The following is a 19,780-nucleotide window of genomic DNA, read 5'->3' as shown; positions in this document are numbered from 1 at the left end:
TTATCCAATTTTGCAAACTTTCAAAACTATTTAGGTGTCTGGTTTAAAAAACATATCACTCACCCAGACTAACCTTTTAAACACCAACTCACCCTATCAGATGACACTATTTAAAATAAATGTATAAAATAAGCCTGATTTTGAATTTTATTTTTTTTACATATAAACAGCAGGACACTGGCATTCTTATATTTAACACGAACATGGAACAGAACCATAGTTTAGGATTATTTAATAGCGTTGGAGTCTTCAAAACAGAGTAGCTGTGTCCAAAAAATTAAATGTGGCTCAGAACACAGTATACGAGGGGCAGCGTGGCGCTCCATATACAAGAGGGGCACCCAGCGCCACGCTCCGTATACAAGAGGGGTACCCAGCGCCACGCTCCGTATACAAGAGGGGCCCCCAGCGCCACGCTCCGTATAAAAGAGGGGCACCCAGCGCCACGCTCCGTATACAAGAGGAGCACCGAGCGCCACGCTCTGTATACAAGAGGGGCACCCAGCGCCACGCTCCGTATACAAGAGGGGAGGGGCACCAAGCGCCACGCTCCGTATACAAGAGGGGCACCCAGCGCCACGCTCCGTATTCAAGAGGGGCACCCAGCGCCACGTTCTGGAAACACAAGAGGGGCACCCAGCGCCACGCTCCGTATACAAGAGGGGAGGGGCACCCAGCGCCACGCTCCGTATACAAGAGGGGAGGGGCACCCAGCGCCACGCTCCGTATACAAGAGGGGCACCCAGCGCCACGCTCCGTATAGAAGAGGGGCACCCAGCGCCACGCTCCGTATAGAAGAGGGGCACCCAGCGCCACGCTCCGTACACAAGAGGGGCACCCAGCGCCACGCTCCGTACACAAGAGGGGCACCCAGCGCCACGCTCCGTACACAAGAGGGGCACCCAGCGCCACGCCCCGTATGAGGGTCACCCAGCGCCACGCTCCGTATATAAGTGGGGCACCCAGCACCATGCTCCGTATATAAGAGGGGCACCCAGCGCGGAGCTCCGTATATAAGAGGGGCACCCAGCGCGGAGCTCCGTAAATAAGAGGGGCACCCAGAGCGGGGCTCAGTATATAAGAGGGGCACCCAGAGCGGAGCTCAGTATATAAGAGGGGCACCCAGCGAAATGCTGCGTATATAAGAGGGGCACCCAGCGCCACGCTCCGTATATAAGAGGGGCACCCAGGGCAGTATAAGAGGGGCTCCCAGCGCGGAGCTCCATATATAAGAGGGGCTCCCAGCGCGGAGCTCCGTAAATAAGAGGGGCTCCCAGCACCACGCTCCGTATATAAGAGGGGCACTCAGCGCGGAGCTCCGTATATAAGAGGGGCACACAGGGCAGTATAAGAGGGGTACCCAGGGCAGTAAAAGAGGGGTACACAGGGCAGTAAAAGAGGGGTACCCAGGGCAGTATAAGAGTGGTGGGCCAGCGCTGCGCTCAGAGGGATACACAGTGCTGTACTCACAGGGTGCTGGTCCGGTTGGGTAGGGGGCTCAGGGGCAGGCTTCTGCCGGTATCCACAGCGCTGCACACCACCTTCCCTGCCTCGGATCCCGAGGCCGCCGCTGCCGCTTTCCCCGCAGTCCTGGGCCTGCCGTCCTGTTTACAGCCGAGGGGCAGCACCGAGACCGCGCCGGAGCTTCCTCCCGCAGAGAGCAGCGCCGCCAGCAGCAGCAGCGCAGGGCCCGAGGCCTCCATCCCGCGCCCCGGTAACACAGAGAAGCCCATCCCGGGGACCCGAGGCAGGAGAGGCCGGGGACACGGGGGCAGGAGAGGCCGGGGACACGGGGGGCAGGAGAGGCCGGGGACACGGGGGGCAGGAGAGGCCGGGGACACGGGGGGCAGGAGAGGCCGGGGACACGGGGGGCAGGAGAGGCCGGGGACACGGGGGGCAGGAGAGGCCGGGGACACGGGGGGCAGGAGAGGCCGGGGACACGGGGGGCAGGAGAGGCCGGGGACACAAGCGAGAGGAAGCAAACTCGGGGAGGGACCCGGGGACTAGCGAGGGGGTATGAGAGGCCCTCGTGGTCACCCTAATCCTGGGGTCTCTCCGGGTTGTGAGGGGGGTCTCTCCGGGTTGTGAGGGGGGGAGGGGAGTTGTGAGGGGGGGAGGGGGAGTTGTGAGGGGGGGAGGGGGGTCGTGAGGGGGGGAGGGGGGTCGCTCCGGGTAGTGAGGGGGGTCTCTCCGGGTAGTGAGGGGGGTCTCTCCGGGTAGTGAGGGGGGGAGGGGGGTCTCTCCGGGTAGTGAGGGGGGGAGGGGGGTCTCTCCGGGTAGTGAGGGGGGTCTCTCCGGTTTGTGAGGGGGATCTCCCCCCGCCGGTCTCTGTGGTGGGAGGGAGGTCTCTTCTCGCTCCCCCCTCACAGCCAGCGCGGGGTCTCTGCAGTTAGGGGGGGAGGTCTCTCCTCTTCCCTGCTGTGCACTCTGGTCAGGCTGAGAAGGCCTCTCTCGCCCCCCGGGGTCTCTCCACAGCCTGGGAGGTCTCTCATGCTTCAACAAGTGGTCTCGCTGTCCCTCTCTCTTCCCTCGCAGTCCCCCTCTTCACTCCCGGACCCTGTCCTCGCAGTCCCCCTCTTCACTCCCGGACCCTGTCCTCGCAGTCCCCCTCTTCACTCCCGGACCCTGTCCTCGCAGTCCCCCTCTTCACTCCCGGACCCTGTCCTCGCAGTCCCCCTCTTCACTCCCGGACCCTGTCCTCGCAGTCCCCCTCTTCACTCCCGGACCCTGTCCTCGCAGTCCCCCTCTTCACTCCCGGACCCTGTCCTCGCAGTCCCCCTCTTCACTCCCGGACCCTGTCCCCCTCTCACCCCCCGGACCCTGTCCTCACTGTCTCACCCCCCGGACCCTGTCCCCCTCTCACCCCTCGGACCCTGTCCTCGCAGTCACCCTGTCCCCCTCTCACTTCCCGGACCCTGTCCTCGCAGTCTCCCTCTCACCCCCCGGCCCGTGTCCTCGCAGTCCCCCTGTCCCCCTCTCACTTCCCGGACCCTGTCCTTGCAGTCTCCCTCTCACCCCCCGGACCCTGTCCTCGCAGTCACCCTGTCCCCCTCTCACTTCCTGGACCCTGTCCTCGCAGTCTCCCTCTCACCCCCCGGACCCCGGGGTTGAAGGCTTGGTGTCCTAGTCACTCGCACAGCGGCTCCTTGTAATGAGTGTAGCAGCTCTAGTCCTGCTCTCCGTGCACAGACATGTCAAGGGGAGGGGGCTGCACAACCTGGGAAGCAGACACAATGTGATTCCCACACGCACTGCCTTCCTCTAGCACCCATTGTGTGTCTGTGTGTTGCAATACAGGGTATATACATTACAAACAATAGGATAAATGCAACAGGTACATGCCAACATAAAGCAAAGGGAGACTGCAACACAGAGCTTACAATCTAAGTGCTACAGTATGTTAGGAGGCTTGCAGAGACGCTGTAGGAGTAAAAGTGCATTACTACAAGTGTAGTTAGGGTTGCAGTGTTGATGATCATCTGGTTTAAAGCAGCAAAATGTGGGAAAAAAATCAGTTCTATAGTATTAGATAGCATTAAAAAAAAAAAATCAACTCTTAAGGCTTCGCTTATAGTGCCAGTGTGACGGCTACGGTCGCTGGAAAAATCAAATTGAGATGACTCCAAGCGATCGCGACCAATCCGTCACGTTGCGCTTACTATAAGCGCACACAACGGCGACAATGCATTTGTTTTGACGCGACATCGCTGTTGCCGGCACTATAAGCATAGTCTTAATGACATTTTTAAAGCATCCTTTGATTTCTATAGCAGGTTTTAGCCCACCTCCCAAGCAGTGCAAGATCTTTGTAACACTTTCCTGTTTGTGATAATTTGTTGCCAATATTCCCAACAGTTTCAGCTGTAAACTGTAACAATAGATAATGTTACCTTTGTAATATAAGGATACATTTTAGCGGCTGAGTTCAGCCACCTACTGCACGTTCGCGCGTCCCCGCCTCTGTCTGCTGGGCGATGTGTGCTCATGCCCAGCAGACAGAATGACGTGATTTGGAGGCGGGACTACTCGGGGATTGAATAATGAAACAACGTGTGTGTGTTTCTGATTGGCTGGCGAAGTACACGTGACGCGGCTGCCGCTTAAAATTACAACTTCAGTTGCCTTTTTGAAGTGCAGCCGCGACGACGCTGTACTTTGCCGCCCGGGGTCATTTTCAGTTTGAAAACTCCTACAGAACACAGCGAAAGTGTGTCGAGCGCGCGCATAAAGTGATTTCATCAGGAGATGATGTGAATTCCCTTCACTTTATGTGAAGAAACGCGTAGAGAAGAGCGTTTTTTAGCTGCTGTCACACTGTGATATATATTTTGACTCTATCCTCACTGCCCACCTCATTACGGACTGCCTTTGGGAGTGCAGAGAGACTTCTCTGATCAGCCCCTGCATCGCGGGGTCACGGACTACAGACCTCATATCCGGATACACTAACATTGTGGAGGACTTCCGGGTCACATTGTGGTGAGCTTTTTCCTGTATCCCCTGCTAGATGTCGGTTCAGCAGAGCTGAGAAAACCCAGACAGAGAGAGGGCGCGCCATCCAAGGCACAACGTGGGCGGTTGGCGAATGAGTATACTCATTATATGCATTTATTTATCCTGTGTTTGTGAGTTCGCATTTGTTGGTTTTATTCATATTCATTTTTATTAAATTGTATTTTTTCATGCTGCACTAGGATCGGGCGCTTTCTTTTCTTGTTGTTCACAGATTTCTGGGAGTTCGTTGGTCCTTGATGAGAGCAGCCAGATCCTAGCATGGACCCTTGGTTTGGTTGATATATTTTTACATTTTTCACATTTTTTATTTTTATCTTTGACACACTTAGTGTCATTTTTTCTGTATTTTTCCATTCATCATTCATTTAGTATCATTCAGGAGGGATTCATTAGTGCAGTAGTCATAACTACCAACACATGCCATTTTATTATATTTGTATTGTTCACTGGCATATATTTGTGTTTACAGCAGCTTTTTAAACATTGGCACTCAGCATTTTATTATAACATATTGCATGTATTTTTATTAGTGTGAGTCAATCATCCATAATACTGTTGCATTCACTTTTGCCATTCACCTTTGCTATATCCATTTCATACAATCATTTGGTAATTAGTCTGATTTTACACCTGAGGAGCGCAGTCTATTCTTTGTTTGATATATATATATATATATATATATATATATATATATATATATATATATATATATTATTATTATTTTTTAATTTTAAAAGTTGAAAGTAGTGTTGCTGCTTTAAAATTGCCCGTCCTGGTTTCTGAGATCTTATTTGCTGCTACAGTCTATCACTATTGGGGGGCCTGCAAAGCTGTTAAAGCAGCAATCTATACTGCTTGTGTTTTTCTTTTACCATTATTTTGAAATACAGTTTATTATTATTATTATGTTTTAATAATTGGCAGAAATAGGGGTCCCTGGGAGCTGACCCATAGCCCTTCACCGGTCTAGAACATTTGATTGGGGACACTTGGAGATTTAAGTAACAAAGTAGAATACCCTTGAATGTATATGGATATCTTCCCCAGGACCACAAACTTGCCACATGTCGAACAGTGGCCAATCTGCAGACAATGATTTTGGGTAATGATGTACAAATAAGAACCCAGGGGTTGTGACATTTTAGCTACATATTCATTGTTTCACATCGATTTCCCCAAAGCTTTTGCCTGCTGCCACAGCTTGCACAGCTAAGCCTGTGCTAAGTCAGTACAGAATCAATGGGCCACTCAACAGACCTTTCATCCTTTTGAACTACTTGAGTAGTACGCCATTAGAAATGGGTGCGATGAGTAATACGTGTGTTTGTTGACAACTGTGTCCATGCTTTTTTTTTTTTTAAAGACTTCTTAGCAGACGTCTTAAGCTATACAAATGAATTTTTCTCATATTGTTACTGTTGCTATGGTGATTCTTTTAATATTGAAGGCCTCAAAATATTGCTTGGTCCTCCCTTCATGCTTAACCCTTTGAGTGCCGAAGAGGCCATGACACCAGAGTCCCCTGGGCGCTCTTGCACATCGCCATCGCTTGACCGCTCCATGGAGGGATCACATGCTTGAAAGCGCCACAGATTATGTTCCACTACGTGCTAGATCGTGTTCACCTCTCCACAGGAGCGATTAATGCGATCTCACCCTACAAAACAAACTGGCAGCCCATGCTGTAGCTACTGATTGAGCCACCTGTGCTGATGCAGGGATAGCCTTAAAACCTGACCTGTTGGTTGCCGTTGAGGCCTGGAGTTGGCCATTTCATCCTCTCAGCTGCTTACAACATCTGATGGTTATATATATTTTTTTATGTTTTTTTATCTTTTATAACTTGCGCTCCCCTGCTCTTTTCCTATTATATATGGAAAAAGCAGGCCTAACCAGGTGCAATGCAAACAACAAATTATTGTTACATTTCACGCATAATTTTAAAGAAACCTCATGAGCAGTTAAGATTCAGAATTTTTATTCTGGTTTCATTTTTATTTTTTTAATCTCAAGATAAATTATACAAAGCAGGTATTACAAAGTGGCATATAAATGAACGGCATCGTTGGTGAGGTAAAACGTAGCACCATTTAGTAAATATGGGTCCATGTCTCCTTTTATTTCTGGCACAACTCCATAAATTTTTATTCATGTTCAGCGTTTAAATACAAGATTGTCCAGCTATCCAATTTTTATAATATTTAATTATATATATATATCAACCCCACACTGATGAGACCCATCAAGGTCGAAACAGCTGTCTGTGGGTGGTTTTCTGGGTATGCACCTTAACCCTGGCTGTGCTCAAAGCTGTGACCATACAGCAAGCTTAAGCCTATAGGGAACCATGTTAAAAATGGTTATTGAGGCAAAAAGTGACACTGTGTGCTCATTTGCATGTCATTTCCCAGAATCCCTTGCTGCAGTGGAAGTGCTGTATGCTGGGTGATGATGGGGAAAGGCGGGGTTGCAGACGTGCCTAAGACATGCAGATGAGCATACAGTTATATTTGCATATATATATATATATATATATATATATATATATATATATATATATATAATTAAATTATATATATATAATTATATATATATATATATAATTAAATTATATATAATTATATATATATATATATATATATAGTGTAACAGAGCAGATGGCACACAAATACAGATGAGGACAGGTGCTAGTCCCATATGAATAAATATAATCAAAAGCTCCTTACCAGGCAGACCAGAGAGTCCAGGGAATCCAGGGTAGGCACAGCAAGGAAGAGACAGCACACTAGTTAGCAAAAAGAATTGTATTAGAATAGCAGGCACATACACCAACGTTTCGGTCCTAGGAACAGGACCTTTATCAAGGGAGCACTCCCTTTGAATAACAGGAGCTTGTATTTAGATGCGTCCACAGTAACACGTTAGTTCTGCTCACGTGCTAGTCTTGGCCTCCAACCTCAGAGCAAAACGAGTCCTCCTGTCTCGGCAGCTCTACTCCCTAAGGATGCGGTCCCAGTTAGCACTGCGGCACGCGCGCCCGGCGGGGGGGGGGAGTGGCGCGTGCACAGCGCTAACCGCGATCTGCGGTCTTCCAGGGAGAGAGGGAGATTGCGACGGGAGGGGGCGTGGAGGGAGTTTTGCGGGGGCGTGGCCATGACCTCACGCGGCTGGTTCGCCCTCATTGGGTGAACCGCCGGCGGGGGCGTGGCCACGCCTCCGTCGCCAGTTCTAAACTCAATTTCATTGAGTTGAAAAATCCTGGCACTACGGCGCGGCTGCACCTTCAGCGGCAAGGTCCGTACTGGGCCCAGCCCCATTGAGGGGTGGTGCTTATACGCACAGCACACGCCGAGGCGTGCGCTGTAGCAGTTACTGGGACCGCAGCCTCATGCTCCGCTAGGGACTCTTAAACTCTAATTTAGCCCCTCTGGGTAACCAATCATATCAAACCTCCCTTGGATTCTCGGTCATTGGCTCAAGAGCCTGCCCATAATCACAGGTATCTTTACAAGGGGGTTACAAGCAACAGGAGTTGGAATTTTTTTTTGCATGATCCCAAGCATGTCAAGAGACTGCTTTAAACATGCATACACTGTACTATGCAGTGAGTGTCCATGGCATGGACATACCCCAGAAATAATGAACAGTGATCTGTTGCCTCATTTTAATCACCAATTATTTCTAGTATGTCCAACCCCTCTTTCAGTTATGTTAAAGCAGCAATACTACATTCCCCTCCCCTTTTTTTATATGTAAAGTACTGTATGTGACAATGTAACATTTTACATTGTTACCTTGGATGGCAATCGTTTGGTGCTCCTGTTTATAAATATGTAAAAAAAAAACAAATCTGATTGTGTGCCTAACATAATGGATGCCTTTCAGTTTCAATGAATCCTTCAGTCAGTGTAACTCAGCAGCTACAATATATCCTGATATTACTAAGGTAACATTATCTATTGTTAAAGTTTACAGCGGAAACTACTGGGAACATTTGGCAACATAATCCCAAACAGGAAAGTGTTAAATAGATATTGCACTGCTGGGGAAGCTAAAGCCTTCTATAGAAATCAAAGGATGCATAGTATATTAAAACTCATTAAAAATGGCATTACGAGTTGAAGTAAAAAAAAAAAGTAAAAAGTAGTAAGTATTATCTAATACTACAGAAGTGACTTATTTTTAAAAAAAATGCACGTAGGATTTTGCATGGATTGCTTATTTAAAAAAATGCTGCAATATTGCCATCTAGTGTGATCTTTTATATTAGTCATTTATGTACCTCCTCACTGTTTAACACATCAGTGAAACCGATTTCCTGAGAGCTAAATATATTCATCTGCATTTTAATAAATAGTTTTTAAAATGTAAAAAGTCAAATTGACACTTGTTTTTTTTTTTTTTTTTTTTTTTTTTACTTTTACATATTTGAGGATATAGCTTAACTGTTGAGCATCTACAGAGAACCAACTATATTCATTTGATAAGTTCGCAAATTAATCCAGATAGCTGTATCGTTTGTGATGGATAGCAGCATTTTCCCAAAGTCATTTGCATGGGGGGCAGCAACTGCAGCTTATCAGGTTGAAGGTACGTGTTTTGCATTTTTATTTCCTACATTTGTAAGCGCTGTAGTCCACTTTCTGTTATGGTACAAGACCATATTTTGTCCATTAGGCAGAGCATTTCTGCTGAGAACAACAAACTGTTGATTGCAACTTTCACACGGCTTGGTAAAACAGATGTTTCCCAGATTTCTGTCTCCACTGTATGCCTCATATTCTTTCTGTACGTATGCCAGGTGATCTCAAGTGTGATGCAAACAGAAGATTATACTCCGGTGGGGAGGCGTGAATAATTGTAGTCGAACCAAATCAGATGAATATCTTGAAACAGTAATAAGAAAGTCAGAAATTAAGCACTAATGTCTGGTCAGATTGTAGACAAGCATTGGTATTTAGATTTTAATAAATGTTTGTCGAATACAATAAGTGCAATTAAGACATTTTCTTGTCAACAATCTTGTTTGTTCCTTTGTATTGTCAATTTACCAATGCGTTTGTTTCATGATTGAGTTAACATGTATATTTATGCACATTGACATGTGTTTTATATACACATGTATACATATAGATTTATTTCCATTTTCTAATATTCCAACAGATATATATATATATATATATATATATATATATATATATATATATATATATAACTAATGACCTCCATGCTGCCAAAGACAGAGGTCATTACACTCTGCTCATATTTCTCGACCTCTCTGCATCATTTGACACCGTGGACCACCCTCTTCTCCTTCACATTCTCCATACTCTTGGTATTCGGAACAAAGCTCTATCCTGGATCTCCTGTTACCTCTCTCATCGTACTTTCAGAGTCTCTTCTGCTAACACCTCCTCTATTGATATGTGTGTGTGTGTGCGTGTGTGCGCGCTACTCTTAAAGGGAAACACATCCGTGTGTGCTCGCATTTAATTTCTATATATTGTATGTCTTTATTTATATAGCTCGAAAGGGTAGAAAAGAACCCAGTGTAGCACTCAAGTTCACCCTCTGGTGATTAGTGTATGATTTAAAATATAAACTTTATTTAATACAACACATATATAAAATTATGGGTGTTAAAATGACGTACTAGAGGTCATAGGATCGTAATACTGACAGCCATAGGGCTCGCGATCAATATAATAAACGTCTCCTGTTGTGTATCAATATCACACAGGAAACTAAATCCTGATAAAAAACCTCAGTGAGGGTGAAAGGTAGGGTTAACTCGACGATGTACTATATCACCAGGTCACACTAGGTAGTATATGCATAAACCATATGTGGTAATGTTGTGACTGGTGTACTGAAACAAATATATTGTGCACCAGTAGGTCTCAATGTGCAGTCTGAAAAACCTTCCTCACTGGTTATGGATGTGCGCACAGTGCTGTGTGGAGCTGATCACAGGTAGACCCCAGAGGTTCACAATATAGGCATATAGTACCCTATAGTGACCTCTGCAACACTGTCACAAATGGTGATAGTTGATAATGTGCTTAGAGTGTAATGGTGGGCACCCTAATGTGATCAGCTGTGCACATGGATTAACACTGCATGTGAGGAGGCGGAGGCTGTATATAATAATGATGATAGTAGCTAAATAGCGGTATATTACAGCACATATCAAACAGGACTGCAGTAAGTACTGAATGGGGAGCAATAACCCTAACAATATTACGTGACAAGAGGCTCTAAGTGTCCATCGGGGCACTGGTAGCCTGTGTAACAGCGCGGGCAGGACACCGCATTAACTCGCGATCAGAGACATGAATGCGGAAGTGATTACAGCCCTGCGCGTGCACGTGTGGAAACAGAGCCGACGCGCGCGTTTCGCGAGGGGCTTTCTCAAGGCGAAACAGTAAGAGTTACTTACTTACTGTTTCGCCTTGAGAAAGCCCCTCTCGAAACGCGCGCGTCGGCTCTGTTTCCACACGTGCACGCGCAGGGCTGTAATCACTTCCGCATTCATGTCTCTGATCGCGAGTTAATGCGGTGTCCTGCCCGCGCTGTTACACAGGCTACCAGTGCCCCGATGGACACTTAGAGCCTCTTGTCACGTAATATTGTTAGGGTTATTGCTCCCCATTCAGTACTTACTGCAGTCCTGTTTGATATGTGCTGTAATATACCGCTATTTAGCTACTATCATCATTATTATATACAGCCTCCGCCTCCTCACATGCAGTGTTAATCCATGTGCACAGCTGATCACATTAGGGTGCCCACCATTACACTCTAAGCACATTATCAACTATCACCATTTGTGACAGTGTTGCAGAGGTCACTATAGGGTACTATATGCCTATATTGTGAACCTCTGGGGTCTACCTGTGATCAGCTCCACACAGCACTGTGCGCACATCCATAACCAGTGAGGAAGGTTTTTCAGACTGCACATTGAGACCTACTGGTGCACAATATATTTGTTTCAGTACACCAGTCACAACATTACCACATATGGTTTATGCATATACTACCTAGTGTGACCTGGTGATATAGTACATCGTCGAGTTAACCCTACCTTTCACCCTCACTGAGGTTTTTTATCAGGATTTAGTTTCCTGTGTGATATTGATACACAACAGGAGACGTTTATTATATTGATCGCGAGCCCTATGGCTGTCAGTATTACGATCCTATGACCTCTAGTACGTCATTTTAACACCCATAATTTTATATATGTGTTGTATTAAATAAAGTTTATATTTTAAATCATACACTAATCACCAGAGGGTGAACTTGAGTGCTACACTGGGTTCTTTTCTACCCTTTCTACCTATTCAGTGTATACCCAGAGCACCGTTCACCGTTCATATTCTATGAGGCAGCAGCAGGGGCTCCCCTATTTACTTTATTTATATAGCACCATTAATGTACATAGCGCTTCACACTAGTAATACACATGGTAATCATATAAATAACAGGTCATGAGAATAAGTGCTTCAGTCATAGAAGTAACATTAAGGAAGAGGAGTCCCTGCTCTGAGGAGCTTACAATCTAATTGGTAGGTAGGGAGAACGTACAGAGACATTAGGAAGGAATTCTTGTAAGTACGTCTGCAGGGGGCCAAGTTTATGTATCATGTGTCCAGTATCATCCACAGTGGTAGTCATATGCTTCTTTAAGCAAGTGGGTCTTAAAGGTGGATAGCGAGGGTACTAGTCGGGTATTGAGGGTAAGGGCATTCCAGAGGAGCGGGGAAGTCCATGAGAAAGGTTTAAGGCGGGAGAGGGCTTTAGATACAAAGGGGGTAGAAAGAAGACATCCTTGAGAAGAACGCAAGAGTCGGGATGGTGCATAGCGAGAAATTAGGGCTGAGATGTAAGGAGGGGCAGAGGAGTGTAAAGCTTTAAAAGTGAGGAGGAGAATTGAGTGTGAGATGCGGGATTTGATCGGAAGCCAAGAGAGGGATTTCAGGAGGGGAGACATGGAGACAGATTTAGGAAAGAGTAGAGCGATTCTGGCAGCAGCATTTAGGATAGATTGTAGGGGAGACAGGTGAGAGGCAGGAAGGCCGGACAGCAGGAGGTTACAGTAATCAAGACTGGAGAGAATGAGGGCCTGAGTCAGAGTTTTAGCAGTCGAGCAACAGAGGAACGGCATATCTTTGTGATATTACGGAGGAAAAAGCGACAGGTTTTAGAAACGTTTTGAAGGTGAGAAGAGAATGTGAGAGAGGAGTCGAGTGTGACCCCTAAGCAGCGTGCTTGGGCTACTGGGTGAATGATGGTACTTCCAACAATAATGCGGAAGGAGGTAGTGGGGCCAGGTTTGGGAGGAAGTATGAGAAGCTCTGTTTTTGCCATGTTAAGTTTCAGTCGGCGGAGGGCCATCCAGGATGATATCGCAGAGAGACATTCAGAAACTTTGGTTGTACAGCAGGTGTAAGGTCGGGGGTTGAAAAGTAAATTTGTGTGTCGTCAGAATAGAGGTGATATTTAAACCCAAGAGATGTTATTAGGTCACCTAGAGAGAGTGTGTACAGAGAAAAGAGTAGAGGTCCCATGACAGAGCTCTGGGGTACCCCTACAGAGAGATCAATAGAGGAGGAGGAGGTGTTAGCAGAAGAGACACTGAAAGTACGATGGGAGAGGTAACAGGAGATCCAGGATAGAGCTTTGTTCTGAATACCAAGAGTATGGAAAGTGTGAAGGAGAAGAGGGTGGTCCACGGTGTCAAATGCTGCAGAGAGGTTGAGTAATATGAGCAGAGTGTAATGACTGTCCAAATAAGAAGAAGTAATACAATTTTATTTTTTGTTTCTCCGGTGATTCTGGGTCAACTAGACCTAATTTTCAGTAATTTACTGCTGGACTACTAAGTCCATCTACTGTGAATATATATGACATAGAGTGCTTACTATATAGGGGGAAACTTTCTGATCATTCTTATGATCAACACTGTTACTTCCAGAGTGTAATGACCTCTGTCTTTGGCAGCATGGAGGTCATCAGTTATTTTAGTGAGGGCTGTTTCAGTGGAGTGAGCAGTGCGGAAGCCAGATTGTAGAGGGTCTAGGAGAGAATAGGTGTTGAGAAAATGGAGCAAGCGAGAGAATTCAAGACGTTCAAGGAGATTAGAGGCAAAAGGCAGGAGGGAGACAGGTTGATAGTTAGAAAGACAGGTAGGGTCAAGCTTGTTGTTTTTGAGTAATGGTATAACTGTTGCATGCTTGAAGGAGGATGGTAAGGTACCAGAGTAGATGTAGGAGTTAAAAATGTGTGTGAGCATAGGGATTATAGTAGGACCAAGAGGTTTTAGGAGATGGGAGGGAATGGGGACAAGAGAGCAAGTGGTAGAGGGAGAAGAGGAGATCAACAGTGACACATCCTCCTCTGAGACAGTGGAAAAAGAGTCAAGGAAGGCAGGAGGCGAGTTAGGAAGTGGTGTAGGATGAGAGGAGAAAACAGAGGGAATGTTCTGATGTATGGATTCCACCTTTTCCTTAAAATAGTCAGCAAAGTCCTGAGTTGAGATGGAGGAAGAAGAGGCAGCTGAGGGTGGTTTGAGTAGAGCATCAAAGACAGATAAGAGTCGACATAGGTTAGAGTTGTGCGTGTTGATTAGTGAAGAAAAGTAGGTTTGTTTAGCTTGAGAGAGGGCAGAGTTGAAACAGGATAGCATACATTTGTAGTGAAAGAAGTCTGCAAGAGTGTGAGATTTCCTCCAAAGGCGTTCAGAGGAACGAGTGAAGGAACGCAGCATGCGCGTGTGGGAATTTAGCCAGGGTCTGGGGTTAGAAGGGCGAGGACAGCAGAGAGAAAGCGGGGCATATAGATCAAGAGAGAAGGATTAGGCAGAGTTGTAGTTCCTGACCAGGTTGTCAGGGTCTGTAGCAGAGCTGAGAGAGGAGAGGGAGGAGCGTAAAGTGGACTCAAAGGCTGGTAGGTTAATAGAGCGCAGGTTTCTGCAGAACCGAGGGGTAGATGGAGGTGGAGAAGGGGAGAAGCGAGAGGGAGGAAAAGGGGAAATAGAGAAATTAGAGAAAGAAGTTTTTAGTGAAAACCAGATCTAGGTAGTGGCCATCCTTGTGGGTGCTGGCTGCAGTCCACTGTTGAAGGCCAAAAGAAGAGGTTAGAGAGAGAGAGAAAGTGGGAAGCCCAAGGGAGAGAGGGGTCATCAATGTGGCAACTGAAGTCCCCCAGGAGAAGAACAGGGGAGTCTGAGAAAGAAAGAAAGAGAGCCATGATTCAAAGTGAGAGAGAAAGGCAGAAGGGGGGTGAGTAGAGGTAGGTGGGTGATAGATGACCGCGACGTGGACAGGGAGAGGAGAGAAGATCTGGACAGTGTGAGCCTCAAAGGAGGGAAAAACAAGAGAGGGAGGAATAGGAAGGGTTCTGTAACGGCAGGGCGAGGAGTGTGGGAGAAAGAAAGGCCACCATAGGAGAGGCAGCTTCCAGAGCAGAGTCAGATTGAGTGAGCCAGGTCTCGGTTATAGCAAATAGGAGCAGAGAGTGAGAGAGAAAGAAGTCATGCACAGAGAGGAACTTGATAGAGAGGGAGCGAGCATTCCAAAGGGCACAGGAGAAAGGTAGAGAGGAGGGGGATGGGTATGAGGTTAGAGGGGTTGACACCAGAAGGAGTAGAGGTTGCATTTGGCAGGCGAGGACGAGAGCATGCAGAAATAAGGCAGGGACCAGGATTGGGAGAGATATCCCCAGAAGCAAGGAGGAGAAGCATGGATAGAAAGAGAATGTGTGAGGATGATTTGTAGGGGTGTGATATAGTGCAGGCGACATTGCTATGTAGTGTCAGAGGGTGCAGGTAAGAAAGTAGTTCATGTGATGCATAGCTTGAGAAGAAGTGAAGTCACAGCAAATATAAATAGTAAAGGCAGCATCACAGCAGTAGTAACATGCTGAGATGTGCAGTCTTGGATAGATAATATCCTCCTTTCCATCGTAGATCAAATGCAGGAATCAACACCAGAAGGTGTTGTCCACTTCTTCACAACTTCCTTTTAAACTTCAGTTGTCCTGCTACTTACAATGGGCTACTTGGAGATGGGCTGCAGGCAGCTTAAGGCTGTTCTACCTAGATTTAAATGGGCCTAAAAAGTCAGCTGACAGTTAAGTTCAGTCTGCTTATTTACCACATTTGAGACACATTCAAACAGATGCTTTTTCTAACAGGGTGTTCCCTACCTAGGTGTAAAAGCTTAATTTAATTAAGGGTTGAATGAGACAGGATTCAAATATGGATTTTACCTAAGATATATTTGTCCATCTGGCTTTTATCTTTCATTAGGATAATCATGTGAGTACTATATGCAGGCATACCCCGCATTAACGTACGCAATGGGACCGGAGCATGTATGTAAAGCGAAAATGTACTTAAAGTGATGCACTACTTTTTTCACTTATCGATGCATGTACTGTACTGCAAACATCATATACGTGCATAACTGATGTAAATAACGCATTTGTAACAGGCTCTATAGTCTCCCCGCTTGCGCACAGCTTTGGCACAGGTAGGGAGCCGGTATTGCTGTTCAGGACATGCTGACAGGCGCATGCGCGAGCTGCCGTTTGCCTATTGGGCGATATGTCCTTACTCGTGAGTGTACTTTAAGTGAGTGTCCTTAAACCGGGGTATGCCTGTACAAGATACAGGGGCCTATGCAGAGAGCTGCGAGAAGCCCTATCTCGCCATGTATTTGCCAAATATGCCCATAGAAAATCCTGAAATGGCGAGAAACTGGCCATATGATTAAAATCCGCCGATTTTTGGTTTCTTTAAAAAAAACTCGCCAGATGGGTGGCGAGAAGCAATATTTCTCCAGTTTTAAAATCCGCTGTATTCTAATATATTGCAATGTTTATTGGGGGCCATTGTCATGAATGGAAATGTCCCGCGTCACATGATCGGGCTATCTCAATGCATAGGAGATACCGGCACCTCATAACGGGGCCTGTATCTTGGGAAGCAGGGGGTCACCGGACATAAAACCAACGCGTTTCATCCCCGGAGACACCCTGCACATCTACAATAGCAATCCTATTGATATGTACACATTTTTTTTTTGCCGCCGAGATTTGTGCGGATCTCGCTCTCTGCTGACAGATCTCGCCAGCGGAGCCATTCTCGCCAGGGCTCGCCATCTCTCTGCCGGATTCCTCTCACAGATATGCGCACCTTCCTGCATACTGCGAGGGGAATCCGGCAAAAACATGGAGAGTTTTCAGTCTGGCGAATGGCCATTCTCGCAGCTCTCTGCATAGGCCCCTAAGTTTTCACAGGGGTAACGGTGTATTCTGCATACGGCGAACATAAACGGCAATAATGTGGCGACTTTATTGCCGTTGCGGCTTTCATTAAAGTAGCTCTCTGCATAAGCCCCACAGTATGTGTTGGAGACAGACAATCCTCATTAGTACCTTAGTGGTTAAAACAGGATTTTTTTTAAATTGTTAGGAGTTATGGCAGTGTGTAGATAATTTATTTAAAGCAACTACATCTATGTTTCACACTGTTTTTTATAAGTTTTTGCTTACATTTATTATTTGTTGTATGGTTTTCTATGATGTGCAAAAAAGTTATTTTTGTTTTAATTGATAGGGGTAGGCGTGATGACACTTCTGACATCATCACGCTCAGTTGTATGGCGCGAATTTTGGAGTAACTTCCGGGTTCGCGGGGTATACATATACCCACTGGGAGGACAGGTTAATACACATTGACAAAGCTCTGGGGAGCAAAACATGTTAGTGTAATTTTTGTTCTCTTGTTTCTGCAATAAATCGTTTTTATTTCACCCTCTTTCACTCTCCTATTTGTGATGCAGCGCACTGGCTTCCTGTCATTCTTTCTCCCACACAATATTACAACACATTTGTTGTGTTGCTGTTCCAATGGCAGTGAAGGGACTTAAACCTTTTTGTTTCCGTGCAAGGACAAATACAGCTTAACCCCGTTATAGCGCGGTCCTCGGGGGCCACCCGCGAGCCCGTTCATAACGCGGTGGTACCGTGTCCGCCGGAGGGGGAAAGCTGAGAACTCTCCCAGCGTTCCCAGACCCGGTGGGGCAGAGGCAACAGCACACAGCACTTACCCGGCACCTGGCAGCTCTTCTCCCTGTCTCTGCTTCCTGCTTCTGCTTCTGTCTTGCGAGAGCAAGCTCCCTTAAAGAGACAGTGTGTCTCTGTGTGTGTGTGTGTGTGTGTGTGTGTGCAGTGTGCAGTGTGCAGTGTGCAGTGTGCAGTGTGCAGTGTGCTGTGAGTGTATTATCTATTTATTTATTTATAAAATATTTTACCAGGAAGTAATACATTGAGAGTTACCGCTCGTTTTCAAGTATGTCCTGGGATGCAGTGTGCTGTGAGTGTATTATCTATTTATTTATTTATAAAATATTTTACCAGGAAGTAATACATTGAGAGTTACCTCTCGTTTTCAAGTATGTCCTGGGATGCAGTGTGCTGTGAGTGTGTGCTGTGAGTGTGTGCAGTGTGCTGTGAGTGTGTGCAGTGTGCTGTGAATGTATGCAGTGTGCAGTGTGCTGTGAGTGTGTGCAGTGTGCTGTGAGTGTATGCAGTGTGCTGTGAGTGTGTGCTGTGAGTGTGTGCAGTGTGCTGAGTGTGCTGTGAGTGTGTGCAGTGTGCTGTGAGTGTACGCAGTGTGCTGTGAGTGTATGCTGTGAGTGTGCAGTGTGCTGTGAGTGTGGAGTGTGCTGTGAGTGTGGAGTGTGCTGTGAGTGTGCAGTGTGCTGAGTGTGTGCTGTGAATGTGTGCAGTGTGATGTGAGTGTATGCAGTGTGCAGTGAATGTGTGCAGTGGATGTGTGCAGTGTGTGTGCAAAAAACAACAACTTTTTTTTAAAATTCGGGGTCCACGCTCAAACCGCGTTATTGCGGATCCGCGTTATAGCGGATCACGCTATAACGGGGTTGAGCTGTATATTTAATTATTTCTCAATGTTAAATATACCATTGCCCATCACCCCAATCAACTATAATACATTGCCCCATCAAAGTGCCGCAGGAATAACCTTCTTCGCTGACTGAGGGAACAACCATTTATGGGTTTATTGGAAATATTTGCTTATACATTAGAGTCCAGACTCATGCAATTAACTACTTAACCCAATTGTGTTTATACATTGGCTACAGATGTATGGGTTGTACTTGCCTCCTCCACTTTATTCCAAATGCATGCACACGCAACTGCATAGTGCGGCTTAGTGGATATAGATGGATTAGTTTGTTTTCTGCCCATTTGCAGTGTGGTATGTTTTTCTTTTCTTTTGGGATATATATATATATATATATATATATATATATATATATATATATATATATATATATATATATATATATATATATATATATATATATATATATATATATATATATATATACATTAGCTGGTATACCCGGCGTTGCCCGGGCATGGAAGGGCAGGGGGCATGGAGGGGAAGGGCGGGGGGGGGAGGGGAAGGGCGGGGGGGGAGGGGAAGGGGGGGGGGGCAAGGGGCGTGGAAGAGCGGGAGGGCAAAGGGCAGGGGGGCAAAGGGGCAGGAAGGGGCGAGGGGGCAAAGGGGCAGGGTGGGGCGGGGGGGGGCAAAGGGGCGGGGGGGCAAAGGGCAGGGAGGGGCGAGGGCAAAGGGCAGGGAGGGGCGGGGGGGCAAAGGGCAGGGAGGGGCGGGGGGGGCAAAGGGCAGGGAGGGGTGGGGGCAAAGGGCAGAGAGGGGCGGGGGCAAAGGGCAGGGAGGGGTGGGGGCAAAGGGCAGGGAGGGGCGGGGGCAAAGGGCAGGGAGGGGTGGGGACAAAGGGCAGGGAGGGGAAAAAGGCCAGGGAGGGGCGGGGGGGGATAAGGACAGGGAGGGGCAAGAGGGCAAGAGGGGGCAGGGAGAGAGGGGGGCAAGAGGGCAGGGAGGGAGGGGGGAAAGAGGGCAAAGGGTAGGGGAGCAAAGGGCAGGGTGGCAAAGGGCAGGGGGGCAAAGGGGAAAAGGGCAGGGGGAGGGAGGGCAGGGTGGAAAAGGGCAGGGGGCAAAGGGCAGGGGAGGGCAGGGGACAAAGGGCAGGGGGAGGGAGGGCCAGGGGCGGGAGGGCTGGGGGCAAAGGGCAGGGGGACAGAGGGCAGGGGGCAAAGGGCAGGGGGAGGGAGGGCAGGGGGGGCAAAGGGCAGGGAGAGGGAGGGCAGGGGAGCAAAGGTCAGGGGGGGCAAAGGGCAGGGGGAGCCAAGGGCAGGGGGAGGGAGG

The 19,780-nt window shown here is 47.3% G+C and overlaps 2 protein-coding genes across 9 annotated transcripts in view; one reads left to right on the top strand and one right to left on the bottom strand.

The window, feature by feature from the left end:
* Positions 1-2,816, bottom strand: part of ADGRA3 (adhesion G protein-coupled receptor A3) — a 67,368-nt gene extending 64,552 nt beyond the window's left edge. Inside the window, exon 1 of the mRNA XM_075568554.1 lies at positions 1,471-2,816. Within this exon, the coding sequence (XP_075424669.1) occupies positions 1,471-1,733 (263 nt within the window). The 5' untranslated portion in view covers positions 1,734-2,816. The remainder of the gene's footprint in view (positions 1-1,470) is intronic.
* LOC142464908 (cytosolic beta-glucosidase-like) overlaps positions 1,588-19,780 on the top strand; it is a 151,186-nt gene continuing 132,993 nt past the window's right edge. For 4 of the 8 annotated variants that reach the window (XR_012787753.1, XM_075568601.1, XM_075568624.1 and 1 more), the window contains exons 1-2: positions 4,632-4,789; positions 8,956-9,105. Coding sequence is in view for 7 of the 8 variants with exons in the window: in XM_075568601.1 (XP_075424716.1) it covers positions 9,039-9,105 (67 nt within the window). In the remaining variant the exon portion in view is untranslated. Of the gene's footprint in view, positions 1,715-4,631; positions 4,790-8,948; positions 9,106-19,780 lie in introns of those variants that run through there. The other 4 variants (XM_075568574.1, XM_075568583.1, XM_075568592.1 and 1 more) reach the window with 4 other exon arrangements.

The sequence above is a fragment of the Ascaphus truei genome, chromosome 1 (assembly GCF_040206685.1).
Source record: "Ascaphus truei isolate aAscTru1 chromosome 1, aAscTru1.hap1, whole genome shotgun sequence".
NCBI lineage: Eukaryota > Metazoa > Chordata > Amphibia > Anura > Ascaphidae > Ascaphus > Ascaphus truei.
This window is presented reverse-complemented; position numbering and strand designations above follow the sequence as displayed.